The sequence below is a fragment of the Herpailurus yagouaroundi genome, unplaced genomic scaffold (genome assembly GCF_014898765.1).
Source record: "Herpailurus yagouaroundi ecotype Mexico unplaced genomic scaffold, PumYag 203, whole genome shotgun sequence".
Taxonomy (NCBI): Eukaryota; Metazoa; Chordata; class Mammalia; order Carnivora; family Felidae; genus Herpailurus; species Herpailurus yagouaroundi.
The window spans coordinates 12,817,035-12,833,730 of record NW_024412434.1 but is presented as its reverse complement, the minus strand read 5'-3'; the positions used below and the strand labels follow the sequence as shown (position 1 = coordinate 12,833,730).

Sequence of the window (16,696 nt, the reverse complement as noted above, 5' to 3'; positions counted from 1 at the left end):
AGATGAATTCTTTCAGACAACCAGAATATCACTTAATGCATTACCTGAAAGTAATACATCTCCCTAAGTGCCTAACTTAATCTCAAGGAGTAATTTAGTCGCTGCATAGAAGAGTCATGTTGAAGGTTTGATTGTGGTCTAAAAGATCGTAAGTCACGGGAGCCGAAAGAGCTCCCAAGGGTCAAAGCTGGCACGATTTGAGCAGCAAAATAAAGTCGTATTGGATTATAACCCAAAGCATAAGTAAATGTTTATGAGCCTATACTGATAAAAATAAATAATTGAATAAGTAAATAATTGGGAGAGAAAAGACAAATCTCCCATGCAGAAGAATTCCAAGTAATTTATGTACTCTGCCCTCAAGGACGCAGAATATAACTTTTCACTCTTTAGGTATGAGCTTGGCATAGTGACTTCTTTCCAAAGGTTACAATATGGAAGCAGGGAAGAAAGAGTAAGTTGACAGTGGAGAAACTTAACAAACACTATCTCAGCCAGGTGATCAAAATCAGCATCAACAGTGATAAGTCATATTGATAACAGGTGATCTTGACACGATGTAATGAAAGTGGCCCTTCCGTTATTTGTTCCCCCAAAACTTATAACCCTCAAATCAGAACAGTTCCAAGTCAGGGACACTCTACAAATACCTAACCAGTACTCCTCAAAATGGTCACTGCCGTCAAAAACAAGAAAAGTCTGAGGAACTCTCATAGCCAAGAGCAGCTAAGGAAATGCGATGACTCAATGTCATAGGAGACCCAGGGTAGGATCCTGGAACCGAGAAGGAACATTAGACTAGAAGTAAGGAGATCTGAATAAACATAGACTTTAACTAATAGTAACGTATCCATATTAGTTCATTAATTGTGACAAATGTACCTACTAATGTAAAATGTTAATAATGGAAAAATGGGTATGGGATATGTGGTAACTCTATACTCTCCTCACCATTTTTCTGTAAAACTAAAACTGTCGTAAAAAACTAAAGTTTATTTAAACACTGTAAATGTTACAGGTTAGATTCTATTGCAAGGTTTATTCATAGAGGGTTTATAAACGCAAATGATAATTATATTTTAGTTCATTCCAAGTGGTGAGAAAATGAGACTTTTATTATACTGTGTAAGTTTTTTAAGTTTCTTTATTTTGGGAGGGGAGGGGCAATGTGCAAGCAAGGGGGAGGGGTAGAGAGAGAGGGGAGAGAGAATCCCAAGCAGGCTCCATTCTGTCAGCGCAGAACCCAACGTGGAGTTGGATCTCGTGAACCATGAGATCATGACCTGAGCCAAATCAGGAGTCAGATGCTTAACCGACTGAACTACCCAGTCTGGCATTGAGAATACTTGGAGAGTTTAGTGTAACTTTGTAATTAAAAACAAACAAACAAAAACTTTTAAACTAAGAAGGGAGCAATTTGATTTTTTTTTTGTAATTTTTTTCAACGTTTATTTATTTTTTTGGGGACAGAGAGAGACAGAGCATGAACGGGGGAGGGGCAGAGAGAGAGGGAGACACAGAATCGGAAACAGGCTCCAGGCTCCGAGCCATCAGCCCAGAGCCCGACGCGGGGCTCGAACTCACGGAGCGCGAGATCATGACCTGGCTGAAGTTGGACGCTTAACCGACTGCGCCACCCAGGCGCCCCGCAATTTGATTTTTAAGGAAATGATACTTTAAACATTATGTTTGGGACTTGTCGGAGAGAACAACAAATCATCCTGTTAGCAAATGGTGAAATATTCTCCTTGCTATCCCACTCTAGTCATCGTTGGGAGTCCAGATAAAAACCAGAATCATTGCTTCTGGCAGAAATGGTCCATGAGTCATTGCGTGGAATTCTGGGCTAGATTTCAGGGAGACTGGATCATGCAGTTACGGCAGCACGAGTCTCACTCAGCCACCGAGTCATCCAATACCATCTCCTTGCATATGACATGAGGTAAAGAAACGGGTAGATTATGTGAAATCAACACAGAAGATATTGTAAGTCTGGTGTTTTATACTAGAGCAGTATTTTCTATTTTTTAAAGATAAATGATGGGACTTTCCCCCCGGCCATGAAGGAGTAAGGGGTCAAATTTACTTTCCCAATTGAAACAAGTGAGAAAACAAAAACATACGAAATAGCAGTTGGCAAAACACTGAGTATTAGGCGATGAAGGACAGTGACCATTGAGAGACAGGAAATGAAGGAAATGAACTCTATGATTACATCAACTTATTGATTTCAGAGAATATCCAGACCGCATCACAGGAAGGGTTAACCTGTACAGAGTCTGGTAGACACGGAGTTGAGAAGACAGATCTGAAAGTTAAGGGAGACAAAGGAAGCAAGAGTTTTCAGGACGGTAACAGAGAGGAAAGAGTTGCATAGAAAGCGAACTGGAGATTGGTAAAGGGTCCAACTCAAGACTGATCAGGGTGTGTATGTATGGGAACTATTTGAAGTCGGACAAAGGACCTAACAGGATCAGTGCTCACACAGGGCCACAAATAGGGCCCGTTCCCATCAGCCAGACTGGAAAACTCAAGATTCATGGACGATTGTATGGAACATACACAAGGGTCTTACTTCAATAGTTAGAAATAATTAGTGCCAGATCGAGCTCTGTTCTAGTACTATCTAATTGTTTCCAGATAATTGTGTCCCAAAACAAATGTGAAGAATATAAAAATAACCACTTACCAACTAGGTAAAATTCACAGTGTCTGGCATCCAATAAAAAATTACCAGGCATGAAAAGAAGCAAGAAAATTCGACCCATAATGAGGATCTAAATCATCAGTAAATCAAAACTGATGCAACGTATGTGTAACCGGAGTCTTTGAAAAAAATGCGAGAGGGACAGAAAAAGAATTAGAATAAATAAGAGTTCCCAATTCCTCTAACTTAATGAAAACTCTAACCTTCTAGATCCAAGAAGCTCATAAAAGCCCAAGCACAATGAATATGAAGAAAATTATATACTAAGGTCTAACAAAACAAAATTGCTTAAAAAGAGTAATAAAGAGAAAATCTTAAAAGCAGTCAGAGGAAAAAACACATTACATTCAGAGAAACAAAAATAAGGATGACAATAGATTTATCATCCAAATTATGCAAGCAAGAAGTCAGTGGAGAAACATCTTTAACTAAAGCTGAAACTGAAAGAAAAAATAAAAACTTTAAACCTAGAATTCTATTCCCAGCAAAAATACCTTTCAAAAACATAAGTGAAGTAAAGTCTTTTTCAGACATTCAAGAGCCAAAGTAGTTTATTGCAACCAGAACCGTACTACTAATTATGGTAAAGTAGGTCCTTCAGGAAGATGACACCAGATGGAAATGTGGATCTACACAATACAATAACAATAAAGGTAGAACACTAGAAATTTAGCATATAAAGTTTTTCCTTATTATTTAAGTCACTTAAAAATCAAATTGGTTATTGAAAAAAAAAATTTAATGAAACATTTAATAAAATGTTTATTTTAATTTTGAGAGAGAGAAAGACAGTGAGAGAGAGAGTGAGAGAGAGAGCGAGAGAGAAACAGAGCAGGAATAGGGGAGGGGCAGAGAGAGAGAGAGAGAGAAGGAAATACAGAATCCAAAGCAGTGGATACTGTGGATACTGTGCGGCATGAAACATTTGTATAAATAAAGTATATGGCAACAACAGAACCAAGGTAGAAAAGGGAAAAATGGAAGCATACTATTATAAGGTTCCTCTACTGTCTGTCAAGTGGGATATCACCACTTGAAAGTAGACTGTGATAAGGATGTATAATACAGACCCCAATACAACACTAAAATAACAAAACAAAGGGTAATATCAAATAAGCCAACAAAGGAAACGAAACGGAATCATAAAAATAATCTTCAGTTCATAAAAAGAAGGCAGAAATGAAGAAGAGTATAACAAAGAATGAGACACAAAAAACAAATAGATGGTAGACTTAAACCTTAAACAGATGACCAAACGAAATGTGAATGAGCACCTCAGTCACCAGTGTGAGAGTGTCACATTGGATAAAAAGCAAGATCAGACTACATGCCGCCTTCAAGAAATGCACTTAGAATATAATGACACAGATAACGATAGTAAAAGGATGAAAAAAAAAGGTATCTGGGATGTGAGGGTGATCTGGCTGTGACATCTGTCACCCCATTGATCGCCACGGTTGAATCGGTTGAATCGGCTGATCTGGCTGGCTAGGCGGGTGTCCCCTTCCTGCCTCACCGCTCCACGTGCGTCCCCTCCTGAAGCTGTGAGTTCTGTCGACGAGGACGACCTTCCCCTATAGAAGAGGACCGTTCTTTGGTCAAGGGTATATGAGTAGCTGTGTTCCCCTCCTGGAACCTGTAAACAGGCTCTCAGGGTCCATTTGTAGGAGAACGTAGTGTAGTCAAGTTTCCATGACTCCAGACACATCCAAATGTGACACTGCACGTGGCAGTCGGCCTTTCTTAAAAAAAAAAAAAAAAAAAAAAAGATATCCTATGTTAGCACTAATCAAAAGAAAGCTGGAATGGCTGTATTAATTATCAGAAAAATAAACAGCAAAAAGAAGAGTATCAGATAAAAAACCTCATTTTATAATAATAAGGAAAGAGTCAATTAATCAAGAAGCTATGAAAAAAACCTGAGCAGTTATGTCGTTAATGTCATACCTTCTAAATACGTGAAGTTAGAAATGCAGGGAGAAATAAACATCCACAAGTATAGCTGAGGATTTTGATAACCTCTTAATAAATGAAAGAACAAGTGGATAAAAAATCTGTAAGGATATAAAAGATTTGAAGAGCAATACAAATGAATTTAGCCTAATGGATATTTATAGAATACTCCAAGCAGAATGTACATTCTTTTCAAATGCACAGAGGACGTTTATGAGAGTAGGCAATATTCTGAGCCATAATACAAGCCTTAATAAATTTCTTTTTAAGCCTGAATGAATTTAAAAGGATTCCAATCATATAAAATATATGTCAGACCACAATAGAATTAAATTAAAAATCAATTACACAAAGGACTCTGGACAATCCTTAAATAGTTAGAAAGTAAACTGCACACTTCTGAATAATCTGTGATTGGAAGAATTCAAAAGGAAAATCCAAATTGAAAATGAAAGCACAACATATACAAATTTGTGGGATGCTACTAGAAGAGTATTTAGAGAGAAATTTATTGTACTAAATGCCAGCCGGAAAATAAGGTCTTGGGGCATCTGGGTGGTTCAGTCAGTTAAGCATCCAACTCTTGATACTGGCTCAGGTTGTGAACATGCAGTCATGAGATCGAGCCTCGTACTTGGCTTCATGCTGATCATGGAGCCTGCTTGAGATTCTCTCTCTCCCTCTCTCTCTCTCTGCCTCTCCTCCTCTCTCAAATAAATAAATAAGCATTAAAAAAAGAAAGAAAATAAAGTCTCAAATCAATGACTTCAACTTCCACTTTAAGAAACTAGAAAAAGAAAAGCAAATTAAACCCAATTATTAGTAATAAGGATATATGAGCAGAAATCAATGAAATAGAAAACAGAATAATGGACAAAAGTAATGAAACGAAAAGCTGGTTTTTTGAGAAGATCAATAATAATGAAACAGAGTCTCAAATGCAGAGAACAAACTGGTAGTTGCCAGAGGGGAGGTGGGTGGAGAGATGAGTAAAATAGGTAAAGGGGATTAAGAGGTAAGAACTTTCTATTATAAAATAAACAAGTGAAATATGTGTGTGTGTGTGTGTGTGTGTGTGTGTGTGTGTGTGTGTGTATGACTCTTGAGCCAGATTGCTAAAAAGAGAGAAGGCAAATTATCAATACAGGAATGAAAGAGGGGACATCACTCTGGATCCTACAGATATTAAAAGGATAATATTAACATTATGAACAATTTAATGCCAATAAATTCTACAACTTAGATGAAGCAGGCAAATTTATTTTAAGACATAAACTCCCATAGCTCACTAAAGAAAGTATAGATAGCCTGAATATCCCTATATCTATTACAGAAATTAAAATTTGTAGTTCAAAACTGTCTCACAAAAAAAGCTCCAGATCCAGATATTTTCGCTGCTGAATTCTACCAAATACTTAAAGAAGAGATACTACCAGTTGTATATAAACTCTTGCAGAAAATTGAGAAAGATGGAATAACCCCCTATTCATTCTGTGAAGTCACTATTACCCTGATACCCCAAACAGACAAAGTCATTATAGGAAAATAAATCTGCAAGTTAATATACCTCATAGATATAGATATAGATATAGATATAGATATAGATATAAAGATCATGACCAACGAGATTTATTCCCAAATTGCAAGGTTGCTTTAACATTTGAAAATCAATCAAGGTATTTTACTATGTGTGGTAGACAGAATAATAACTCCCCTAATCCCTGGAAGTTGTGAATACGTTATGTTACATGGCAAAGGTGAAACAAGGTTGTAGATATATTTAAGGTTGCTAATCAGCTGATCTTGAGAAGAGAAAAATATCTTGGATTATCCAGGTGGGGCCTACGTAATTACAAGGGTCCTTATAGGTGGCAGAAGGAGACAAGAGAGTCAGAGTCAGAGGAAAAGATGTGACAGTAGAAGCAGAGATCGGAGTGATGTGATTGCTGGCTTTAAAAATAGAAGATGCTCATTAGCCAAGGAATGTTCATGGGAAGAAATGAGAATGGGTTCTCGCTTAATACTTCAAAAAGGAACATAATCCTGTCTGCATCTCGAATTTAGCCCACTTGGCCAACTACATACTCCTGACTTCCAGACCATAGATAATATATTTGTGTTTTAAGCCACTAAGTTTTTGGTAATTTGTTATAGCAGCATTAGGACATGAATAGACTATATTTAAAAACAGAAAAACCATATTATGATCTGAATAAATGCAAAGAATTATCTTTATAAAGTCCAGTGTCTCCTCCTGATAAAATATCTCAGCAAAGTAGGAGTAGTTACAGACTTCCTCTATGGCCAACTAACACTTAATAGTGAAAGGCTGAATGCTTTCCCCCTAAGATCAGGAACAAGAGAAAAATGTCTGCTCTTGTCTGTATGGGAAGTTCTAATTAATGCAATCAGGTAAGAAAAAGAAACAAAAGGCATCCAGATCGGAAAAGATGAAGCAAAACTATATTTGATTTATAGACTATGATATCATCTTTTGTATAGAAAAGTCTATTGAATCTACAAAAAAGCTACTAGAAATAATATATTAGCAAAGTTCCAATTGGAAGTTTAGCAAAGTTCCAGTTCCAGGTTTCCAATTGGAAATCAACATGAAATTTAACACTATTTACAATAGCACCAAAAAGTATGAGATCATAGGATGAATCTGACAAAAGGTGGGAAAAAATCTGTACACTGAAAACTATAAAATATTTCTGGGAGAAATTAAAGAAGTTCTAAATGAATGGAAAGAGATACTGTATTAATGGCGTGGAAGATGTCAATTGTTAAGATGTCATTTTTCCCCAAATTGATCTATGTATTTAATGCAATTCCTACCAAAATCTGAGCAATTTTTTTTGTAGAAATTGACAAGCTAATTCTAAAATTCATATGGAAATGCAAAGCTTCTAGTAAAAGTCAAAGCAATCTTTAAAAAAATTTTTTTTGTGTTATTTTTATTTGAGAGAGAGAGAGAGCACGAGCAGGGGAGGGACAGAGAGACAGAATCTGAAGCAGGCTTCAGCCCAGAGCCTGATGCAGAGCTCAAATTCACAAGCAGTGAGATCATGACCTGAGCCGAGGTCAGATGTTTAGCCAACTGAGCCACCCAGACACCCTGAGAGTGAAAACAATCTTGAAAAAGTAGCAACCTTGAGAACATACTCTTCCTGATTTAAGACTATTATAAAGCTACAGTAAGTAAGATAGCGTTATTGGCACAAAGATAAACAAATAGATCAAAGAAGCAGAATAAAGAAGCCATACATGGGCCCACATATATATGGACAATTTTTCAACCAAGGTAAAAAAAAGCAATACAGTAGAAAAAGTCAGTCTTGTTAACAAATGGTTTTAGAATGAGATATCCACATAAAATTTAAAACTATAAAACTTCTAGAACACATAGGAGAAAACCTTTCTGACCTTGGGTTAGCCAAAAATTTCTTCAGTATGACACTAAAACATAATCCATAAGAGGACAGTTGACCGGATGTTATCAAATTTACCCTGAACGCACACACCTAACCAAAAAAAGATACACAGATGGCAAATAAGTGTGTGAAAAGGTGTCGTATGTTAACCAGGAAATTAAAGCAAGAGTGAAATATCCCCACACACATATTAGAAGAATGGCTAAAATTCTAAACAGCATGAATTCATGGCAGCATGAAGTGTTGGTGAAGATGTGGAACAGCAGGAACTTTCATTCATTGCTGGTGGAAGTCCAAAATAGTACAGGCACTTGGGAAGACCATTTGGTAGTTTCTCGGAAAGCTAAACATAATCTTATGCATTTCTCAGAACCCATAGAGTTGTACCACACAGTCAGTGAACTGTAATGTACGTTGCCAACTCTAGTTAATAGCAACGTATCAATATCGGTTCATCAATGGTAACAAATGTGCCACACTAATGCATGATGTTAATAATCAGGGAAGTGGGAGAAGGAAGAGAGATGGAGAGTATGCGAACTCTGTATGTTTTGTTCATTTTTTTTTTAATAAACCTAAAACTGCTCAAAAAAAGGTCTAGTAATTTTCTTTTTAAAGATAGGCTATAGATCGCGAGAAAATCTTTGTCAATCATATATCTGATAAAGGACTTGTGTCCAGAACTCTCAAAACTCAGTAATAAAGTAAACCAAGTTTAAACATGCATATGAGCAAGAGATTTGAATAGCCACTTGGTTAAAGGGCCATATGGATGGCAAAAAAGTGCCTTTGGCTCAACAGCATTAGTCATGAGGGAAATGCAAATTAAAACCATGATGAGGTACTATTTCACAGCCACCGGGATTACTCTAATCAGAAAGAGCGACAGAAATATTGGCTAGGATATGGAGAAATCGGAACCCTCGTACATTGCTTATGAGAACGTAAAATGGTACCATCACCTTGGAAAACAGTTTGGTAGTTTCTCAAAAAGTTACATGTACACCTACCATATGATCCAGACAAAGTGTGGTATATCCATATGATGGTGTAGGACTCAGCAATAAAAATGATGAACTATGATACATGCTACAACATGGATTCATCTCAAAATAATCAGACTGAGCAAAACCAGACAATAACAAATTCATACTCTATGATTATATAGAGTTCTGGGAAATGCAAAATAATGTATAGTAACAGGAGGAAGAGGTCACAAAGTGTCAAGAGGAAATTTTGGGGCTGTTAGATACGTTTTTTTTTTTTTCCTTAATGGTGCTGTTTGGTTTCATGGGTGTTAAACATGGGTCAGAATTTATCAAATTGTTCTCTTTAAGTTTGTACCGTCTATTGTATGTCAATGATGCCTCATAAAAACTGTCAAAAAAGAATAAAGATAGATGTAAAGATTACACAAGCTATTAATTTTGCAAATCCTCTTTTGCTGGTCATAAAATTATAATACACAGCATTGTTTATAAACTGAGAAGAAATGTATTTTGATGAAGAAATAATTCAAGTTACGTGATAAAATTCTCAGAACAAAAATTTGAAGACAAACTTAATTTTTATGACAATATGACATATAAAATATCTTTTTTATTTAAGCATAAGTATCTTAAAATTTATATTAAAGATTCATTTGACAAAATGTTTTCATCTAAGAAATCAAGTTTTAGAATTTCCTTAAGATGCAAATATTGGAAGATTTGAAGAGGTTTGTGATAGTCAACAATGCATATTTCAACATGTTCTTAGCAGGCGACAAATTTGACCATTTAGAGACAGGGCAATTTCATTAGGAAGATATAGTCTGCGTGTTATCAGAATATGGACCTATAACTTCAAATATAAAATACTCTAATTTTATGAGAAAACTGAGGCAAGACAAGTGAAAGGGACTTTATTATATCTCAAATTAATTTTGAAAGTGAGATCTATGTTTTCGTAGCCCATGAAATTAAAAAGCTGAAATTAATCAGGACCTAAACATTGTTCCTGACTTTGTGGAACGATATCCCACTCATCAAGATATAGCTAAATTGCTTCTATAGTTAAGCAAGACTCTGGCATTACGTGGCCTTCTGGGGTTTCTTGCCGCAGCTAAGGAGTCCCCAGTTACCCTGGCGGCTCCCCTCTGTGCGTGAACCTTCATGCTAGCTGCAGACACATCTTGGATGGCAAAATAGGTGCTGTAACCCCAGTGGGTGAAAAACGAGCCCCCTGAACTCGCCCCACCATCCCACTTTAACTTGAAGTGGGGTCCGCGTATGTTAATGAAGTCTCGTGATTAATTACGCCAGTACATGACCAGCACTATGCTAGGCGCTGAGGATACGAGAGAATAGAACAGAAAGGGTATCTGTCCTCGTGGAAAATTAAGTTCTAGTGGAACAGGCAAACGAGGCAAGGAGGTGGCTAAGTGGTATGAAGAAAATAGACTAGGGAAGAGGAAGAAAGGCTTGGACGTAGTGGTAACGTTAGATAGGGTGGTCAGGGGAGACCCTCTGAGCAGGTGCAGTGTGAACTGAGAACTGAATGACAAGAGGAAGCCAGCTCTTGAAATAAGCATCAGGAGGAAGGAAAGCAGCAAATGTCGAGGATCCCTGCGCTCTAAAGCTTATTCCGAGACAGGTATATGCGGAAGCAAAGAGGAATGTGAAAGGCAAACAGCAAATAAGAAATTAAAATGGCACGAGGAGAGTTTTGATGAGACTGATGATATCCATGCATGCTTTTTTTTTTTACCTGTGATATCAGGTGAAGAAAACAAAGCTACCCTCCTTGAACTTGGAGCTGTGGAACCTTTAACCAAGCTGCTCACCCATGAAGACAAAATTGTAAGAAGAAATGCTACCATGATATTTGGAATCCTGGCTTCTAATAGTAAGTATCAACTCTCAGACATAATCTCATAACCTCATGTGTAATGCATTATCCTTTTTTAAAATTTAACTTTAAGGGGTTTGTTTTTAATCTTATTTGAACTGACTTTGATGTTAACGAAATGTTAAATATAATACAACAGATTATGATTTCATATTTTAAGAACATACTTTTCTTCTTTATTTTACCGTTTATTTATTTTTGAGGTGGCAGGAGGGGCAGAGAGAGTGGAAGACAGATGATCGGAAGCAGGCTTTTCACTGAAAGCACAGAGCCTGTTGCAGGGCTTGAACTCATGAACTGAAAGATCATGAGCTGAGCCAAAGTCAGATGCTTAACAGACTGAGTCACCCAGGAGCCCCGAGATATTTTTAAAATATAAAAATATATGCAAATATATCCATGTAAAACTCTCAGAGTTGGTGACGTGGTAGGTTTGAGTCTAACAAGTTGAAGGGCACTCATTGTCTCTTAAAATAGCTCTTTTCTGGAGTTAGCATGATGTAATTTGTCCGCCCATATGTAAGCTACACTTCATATGTATTTCATAGTGAAAGTAACCCAGGGCGAAGAGGTTTGATACATTTATTTTTCTGAAACTGCAAAATATACTTTGCCAAAAATAATTTTAGACATGTATTTATTTCTTAAATCAGACCTATGGCTTGAATATTTTCATAGGTTTAATATGGTGAAATGAAAGTATTAGTTAAAATATGCTAGTATGTCTGTTAGAATACCGGTTTGACGAAAACTCTGCCAATAAAGTCAGTCCCTGATTAATGAACAGGATGCCTGTTTCACTCGAAAGTCATTTTCATGTTATAATGGTAGGTTTCTGAGTTAGCCACTAAAGGCCTTGTGACTTTATGATAAAACATGACATTCTTGGTGAAGACTGAATGAACTCCAAACCAAAACCCAGGCAGTTAGGAATAGACATATCTGTCTGTCTCATGGCATGTGGCTAAAGTTATCATACTTCCCCCCCCCCCACCAGTCTCAGCAAAAGCACAAGCTCAGTTTCCTCCCTCAACTTCCTGACTCCCCCCCCCCCCCACTTTCCTGAACCCTGGGTGAGACAGGACGGGAGAGGAAGGGGGGCTCCTTATTCCACGCTGTCCAGCAGGGACGGTGGCATTAATGTCACAGACGGGAAGATGGGAAGTGACGGGGAAGGAGAGTTATAGGTGACATCTGTGCCCTTACAGCCGACGCCGCCAAGACTGCGTGAACACTGCGTGCCGTTCTGGGGGGGCTGATGGGGCCCCGCTGGGGCTGTTAGTGGAAGGGGATCTGGAGGCAAGTGCGGGAGCTCTAATGGCGGCTGTTCTGGAAGGCAGGGGCTCTGGGGGTATTTCTGGCTGCAGGATGAGGACAGTCGTGGGGGAGTGGATGCTCTACCAACCCAGATTTTGGTAACATTGGTCAACACTCACACAGCATTTACAATGTGCCAGGTGCTGTCCTACATGCTATTTGTACGTTCAGTCATTTAATGAGGTCGGTGCTACGGTCATTCCCTTTATATGTGCGGCAACTGAGGTACAGAGAAGTTAAACAAGGTAGTAATCATTTGTATCGTGGGGCCTTCATGAATTTGTCTCAGGGGCTGTGTACTAATTCCGCCATGTTGAATGAGCCACCTTGAAAGTATTTATAATCAAAAAAGGGAACATGAAAATTTGTCTTATGTTTTATTCCGTTTACACGCCACGGAATTTGAGAAGCGGGGGTGCTTTGTAATACCTCTTATGCAACTCCTCGTTTTAAAAATAGAAAAGAGCTCTGAAAGGATTAGGTTCCTTGTGCATTCATGCGGGTGGTTAATAGAAGAAATCAGATCAGAGCTAGAATTAGAACTCTACTCTCTGGCTCCTAGCTTTAGTGGACTGGATTCATCAAGTATTCTCCGATCCGTAACATGAGTGCACATGCTAACTCAGGTTCTCCTACTACGTGACTCTGGGGGAGAATGCGTGTCCTTTGGAAAGGAAAGTCATAATTTTCTGCTGAGACTTCTGCCTTCTAACTTAGTGTCTAGGTTTCTATGACTTTTTTTTCCTATTTACTTTTGTTCTTGATTTCTCGTATTCATTTTATTTAGAATTTGCACCTTCCAATACACGAGGAGCTTATAATCTGTGAAGCCCTCCAAATTGTTTGCCATATTTTCCCGAGCAGGGTTTGTATGTTGCATTTCACGAGTTTCCAAAAGAGTCTGTGACCCTAAAATATTGAGAATGACTGTTGCATTTGAGTGCTCAGTGTGATGGCTCTCAGACCCGTCGAGCCACCCTCTGGGAGACGGCTGGCTGGGCTGCGACCAGTGCTGGGGTGCAATCTGCTACCACGAAGCATAACACTGGAAAGAGTTTTGCTGTCTTGGTGGTTTCCAGGGAGCCTGTGGGTCTTAGATATGATGAATGAACCCTCCCGCCCCCTGACCAAGAGCTTTCTTTTGATTCCACGAATTGGGTAAAAAAAAAAAAAAAAAAAAAAAAAAAAAAATCAAGGCATTTATGGGAATTGATTCATTTTCTACGTGAACGATCTGATGACACGATAACCTGCTTGGTGTCCTCAATGGCTCATGTTCCTGCTTTGTCAGTACAGCCAGTACATGAATAGCTTTTGCTTCACTGTCCATCCATGTCCAAGGCGACTAAGCTAGTCGTTCACTCTAAGTGAAAAGGCCTGGGGCACCTGAGTGGCTCAGTCGGTTAAGCATCTGACTTCGGCTCAGGTCATGATCTCACAGTCCGTGAGTTCGAGCCCTGCCTCGGGCTCTGTGCTGACAGCTCAGAGCCTGGAGGGAGCCTCCTTCAGATGCTGTGTCTCCCTCTCTCTCTGCCCCTCCCCCACTCACACTCTGTCTCTGTCTCTCAAAAATGAATAAACGTTAAAGAAATTTTTTTAAATGAAAAGGCATGTATCCAGACTAATTTGTAAACAAATGCACCTCTGGTGCCGCATGGTTAAATCATCTTTAGACTGTCTTAAAATAACCGCTTTTTCTTTAGAGATTTGTATCTTCACATGCCTTTCACGTACTCAATGCTTTCACTATGTTCACAGTGGATGAACCAGTACGATGTTCCAACAGAATGCCCGGTGCCTAAAAGGATTGCTGTGAGAGCAAACAAATTCTTGATTTTTCTTCTTTGTCTTTTTTCTAAAGTGATTGAGTTATGAGCCTATGCTAATCCTGGGTCATTCAAGACAAGCATTTAAATTACTGTGTTAAACCTTTTAATCAAAATGGAGTTGCTGTCTCTTACGCACCCCCACCCCCCGTTTGTATTTAGTTTGATGAGGCCGTATAACAGAGGCTCATTTAATGAAGTCAGCTAAAGAGAGAGTTCATTGCCATCCTTGAAGCCCAGATTTTACATTACTTCTGGCGATCTGAAGACCTTGCCATCTTAAGAAAAGGTTGATGTAAAAGAGTATATAAGGTCAAAAGTAAATTGGATGGTTCATATTAGGCAACCAGAAAGTGTAAATAAGAATGCAGTTACAACAGATTGCATGGGATGTCTGGGTGGCTCAGTCGGTTAAGCCTCTGACTTCAGCTCAGGTCACGATCTTGCGGTTTGTGTGTTTGAGCCCCATGTCGGGCTCTGTGCTGACACCTCAGAGCCTGGAACCGGCTTCAGATTCCGTGTCTCCCTCTGTCTCTGCCCCTCCGCTGCTTGCTCTCTCTCTCGCTCTCAAAACTAAGTAAAAACGTTAAAAAAATGTTTTTTTAAAAAAACCCAGATTGCATGAAGTTACTCCAGGAAGTGAAGGTGTTGGCAGTTCTGAACCACCTAAAATTGTATGTGTCCTAGAGTTTAGCTGGAACATATTTAAAGCAAATTTTTAAAACTGTATTTATTTATTTTGAGAGAGAGACAGCACAAGTGGGGGAGGAGCAGAGAGGAGAGACAGAATCCCAAGCAGGCTCCACGCCATCAGCGCGGAGCCCGATGTGGGGCTTGAACTCACAAACTGTGAAATCGTGACCTGAGCCGAGATCAAGAGTCAGACGCTTAGCCCACAGTGCCACCCAGGCGCCCCCAGCTAGAACATATTTGCGTGGACCAACCACAATAGATAGAGTTTCTATTCAGTTGCCCTATATGAGCGTGTTCTCTGTGGAGAAAGAAGGGGGCAGAGATCGATATTGTTTTTCGAGTGACGAAAATAGGCACTTATCCGTTATGTTTTGCTGACTTACCCTCAGGAAAAGAAAGATCCTTTAGGGACAATTGGGGTCAAAAAGCAGAATAACAAACTGATCCGCTATGCCACTGATTTATAGGCACTGCCACAGAATCTGAGCCGTCCTCTGAGCCGAGAGAAAAATGGTTTAGTGGAGAGCTCTACTACATCTGTTACTGGACAGATTTGGCTAACTTCCTATCTAGAAGGGAATTCCGTGGCACGGGTTTCTGTGATGAAGACTTTTGAGTTGTTAGGGCAGAAGAACGTGAGGTGTCACATACGGGCCCATACGGCCTCGGCCTGCCGGAACATTTCCTTCCTGCAGGGAAACAAGAGAAGCAGAGGGCACATGGAGCATCGGTGTTTTTGACCTCGTGGTCAGTGTTGTAGCAGAAACTTTGAAACATATGGAAGGTTCTTTTGGATACCAAATGGAGAATGAACTGGAGATCTAAAAGCCCAGAAATATTTTGCATCAAGCATGTAAAAATAGACGGGTGTGCCCTTCTCATTTGGAAATATAGACACTGGACTCAGAGCAGAAATACCAAGAACACAAGTTTTCTAGAAGGTGCACCAGCACACTTGGAAAGATCTGAGTAGGATGCCTTCACTCGTTTAATTCCCTGTCAAGGTGTATATATATATATATATATATATATATATATATATATATATATATATTTTTTTTTTTTTTTTTTTTTTTTTTTTAATTTGAGAGAGAGAGAGCAAGAGAAAGCATGAGCCAGGGAGAGGGACAGGGAGAGAGGGAGAGAATCTCCCGGGGCTGGATAACTGGATCCCATGACCCTAGGATCATGGATCCCATGACCCTAGGATCATGGCAGAAATCAAGAGTTGGACACTCACTGGACGGAACCACCCAGGCGCCCCCGTTTTTTGAACCAGTGTTGACTGTAAAATAATGCCCTCCACTTTGGGACGCTACCCTTTCCAGCAGCTCTACTATTCTTTTGTACTTCGAGCTTATTCACATACATGTAAGCCAGCGATAAGTTTGCTGGCCCTCTTCCGCCATTTTGAACAGAAACAGAGCAAAAGGTGTCCAATAAAAGTCAAGTATACCCAGTGGTTAATGAGGAAAACTCCATCCAGAGACTCTCTGCTGCGAAGTGAAATTTTCCAAAATCCTAATGATGCTAATTTTGGCTTACAAAGATAACTGACCAAGAACCACTGCAAAAACTAAATGAGTACCTTATTTCTTATGCCTTATTTCTTTTTTTTTTTTTTAATTTTTTTTTTCAACGTTTATTTATTTTTGGGACAGAGAGAGACAGAGCATGAACAGGGGAGGGGCAGAGAGAGAGGAAGACACAGAATCGGAAACAGGCTCCAGGCTCTGAGCCATCAGTCCAGAGCCTGACGCGGGGCTTGAACTCACGGACCGCGAGATCGTGACCTGGCTGAAGTCGGACGCTTAACCGACTGCGCCACCCAGGCGCCCCTCTTATGCCTTATTTCTCAGAAAACACAGGTTAAGGAT

At 39.1% G+C, this 16,696-nt stretch overlaps 1 protein-coding gene across 17 annotated transcripts in view; it reads left to right on the top strand.

Moving 5' to 3' along the window:
* ARMC3 (armadillo repeat containing 3) overlaps positions 1 to 16,696 on the top strand; it is a 101,323-nt gene that overhangs the window by 19,144 nt on the left and 65,483 nt on the right. For 16 of the 17 annotated variants that reach the window (XM_040451226.1, XM_040451229.1, XM_040451227.1 and 13 more), the window contains one exon: positions 10,855 to 10,980. In XM_040451226.1, the coding sequence (XP_040307160.1) occupies positions 10,855 to 10,980 (126 nt within the window). Of the gene's footprint in view, positions 1 to 1,766; positions 1,943 to 10,854; positions 10,981 to 16,696 lie in introns of those variants that run through there. The other variant, XM_040451234.1, reaches the window with a different exon arrangement.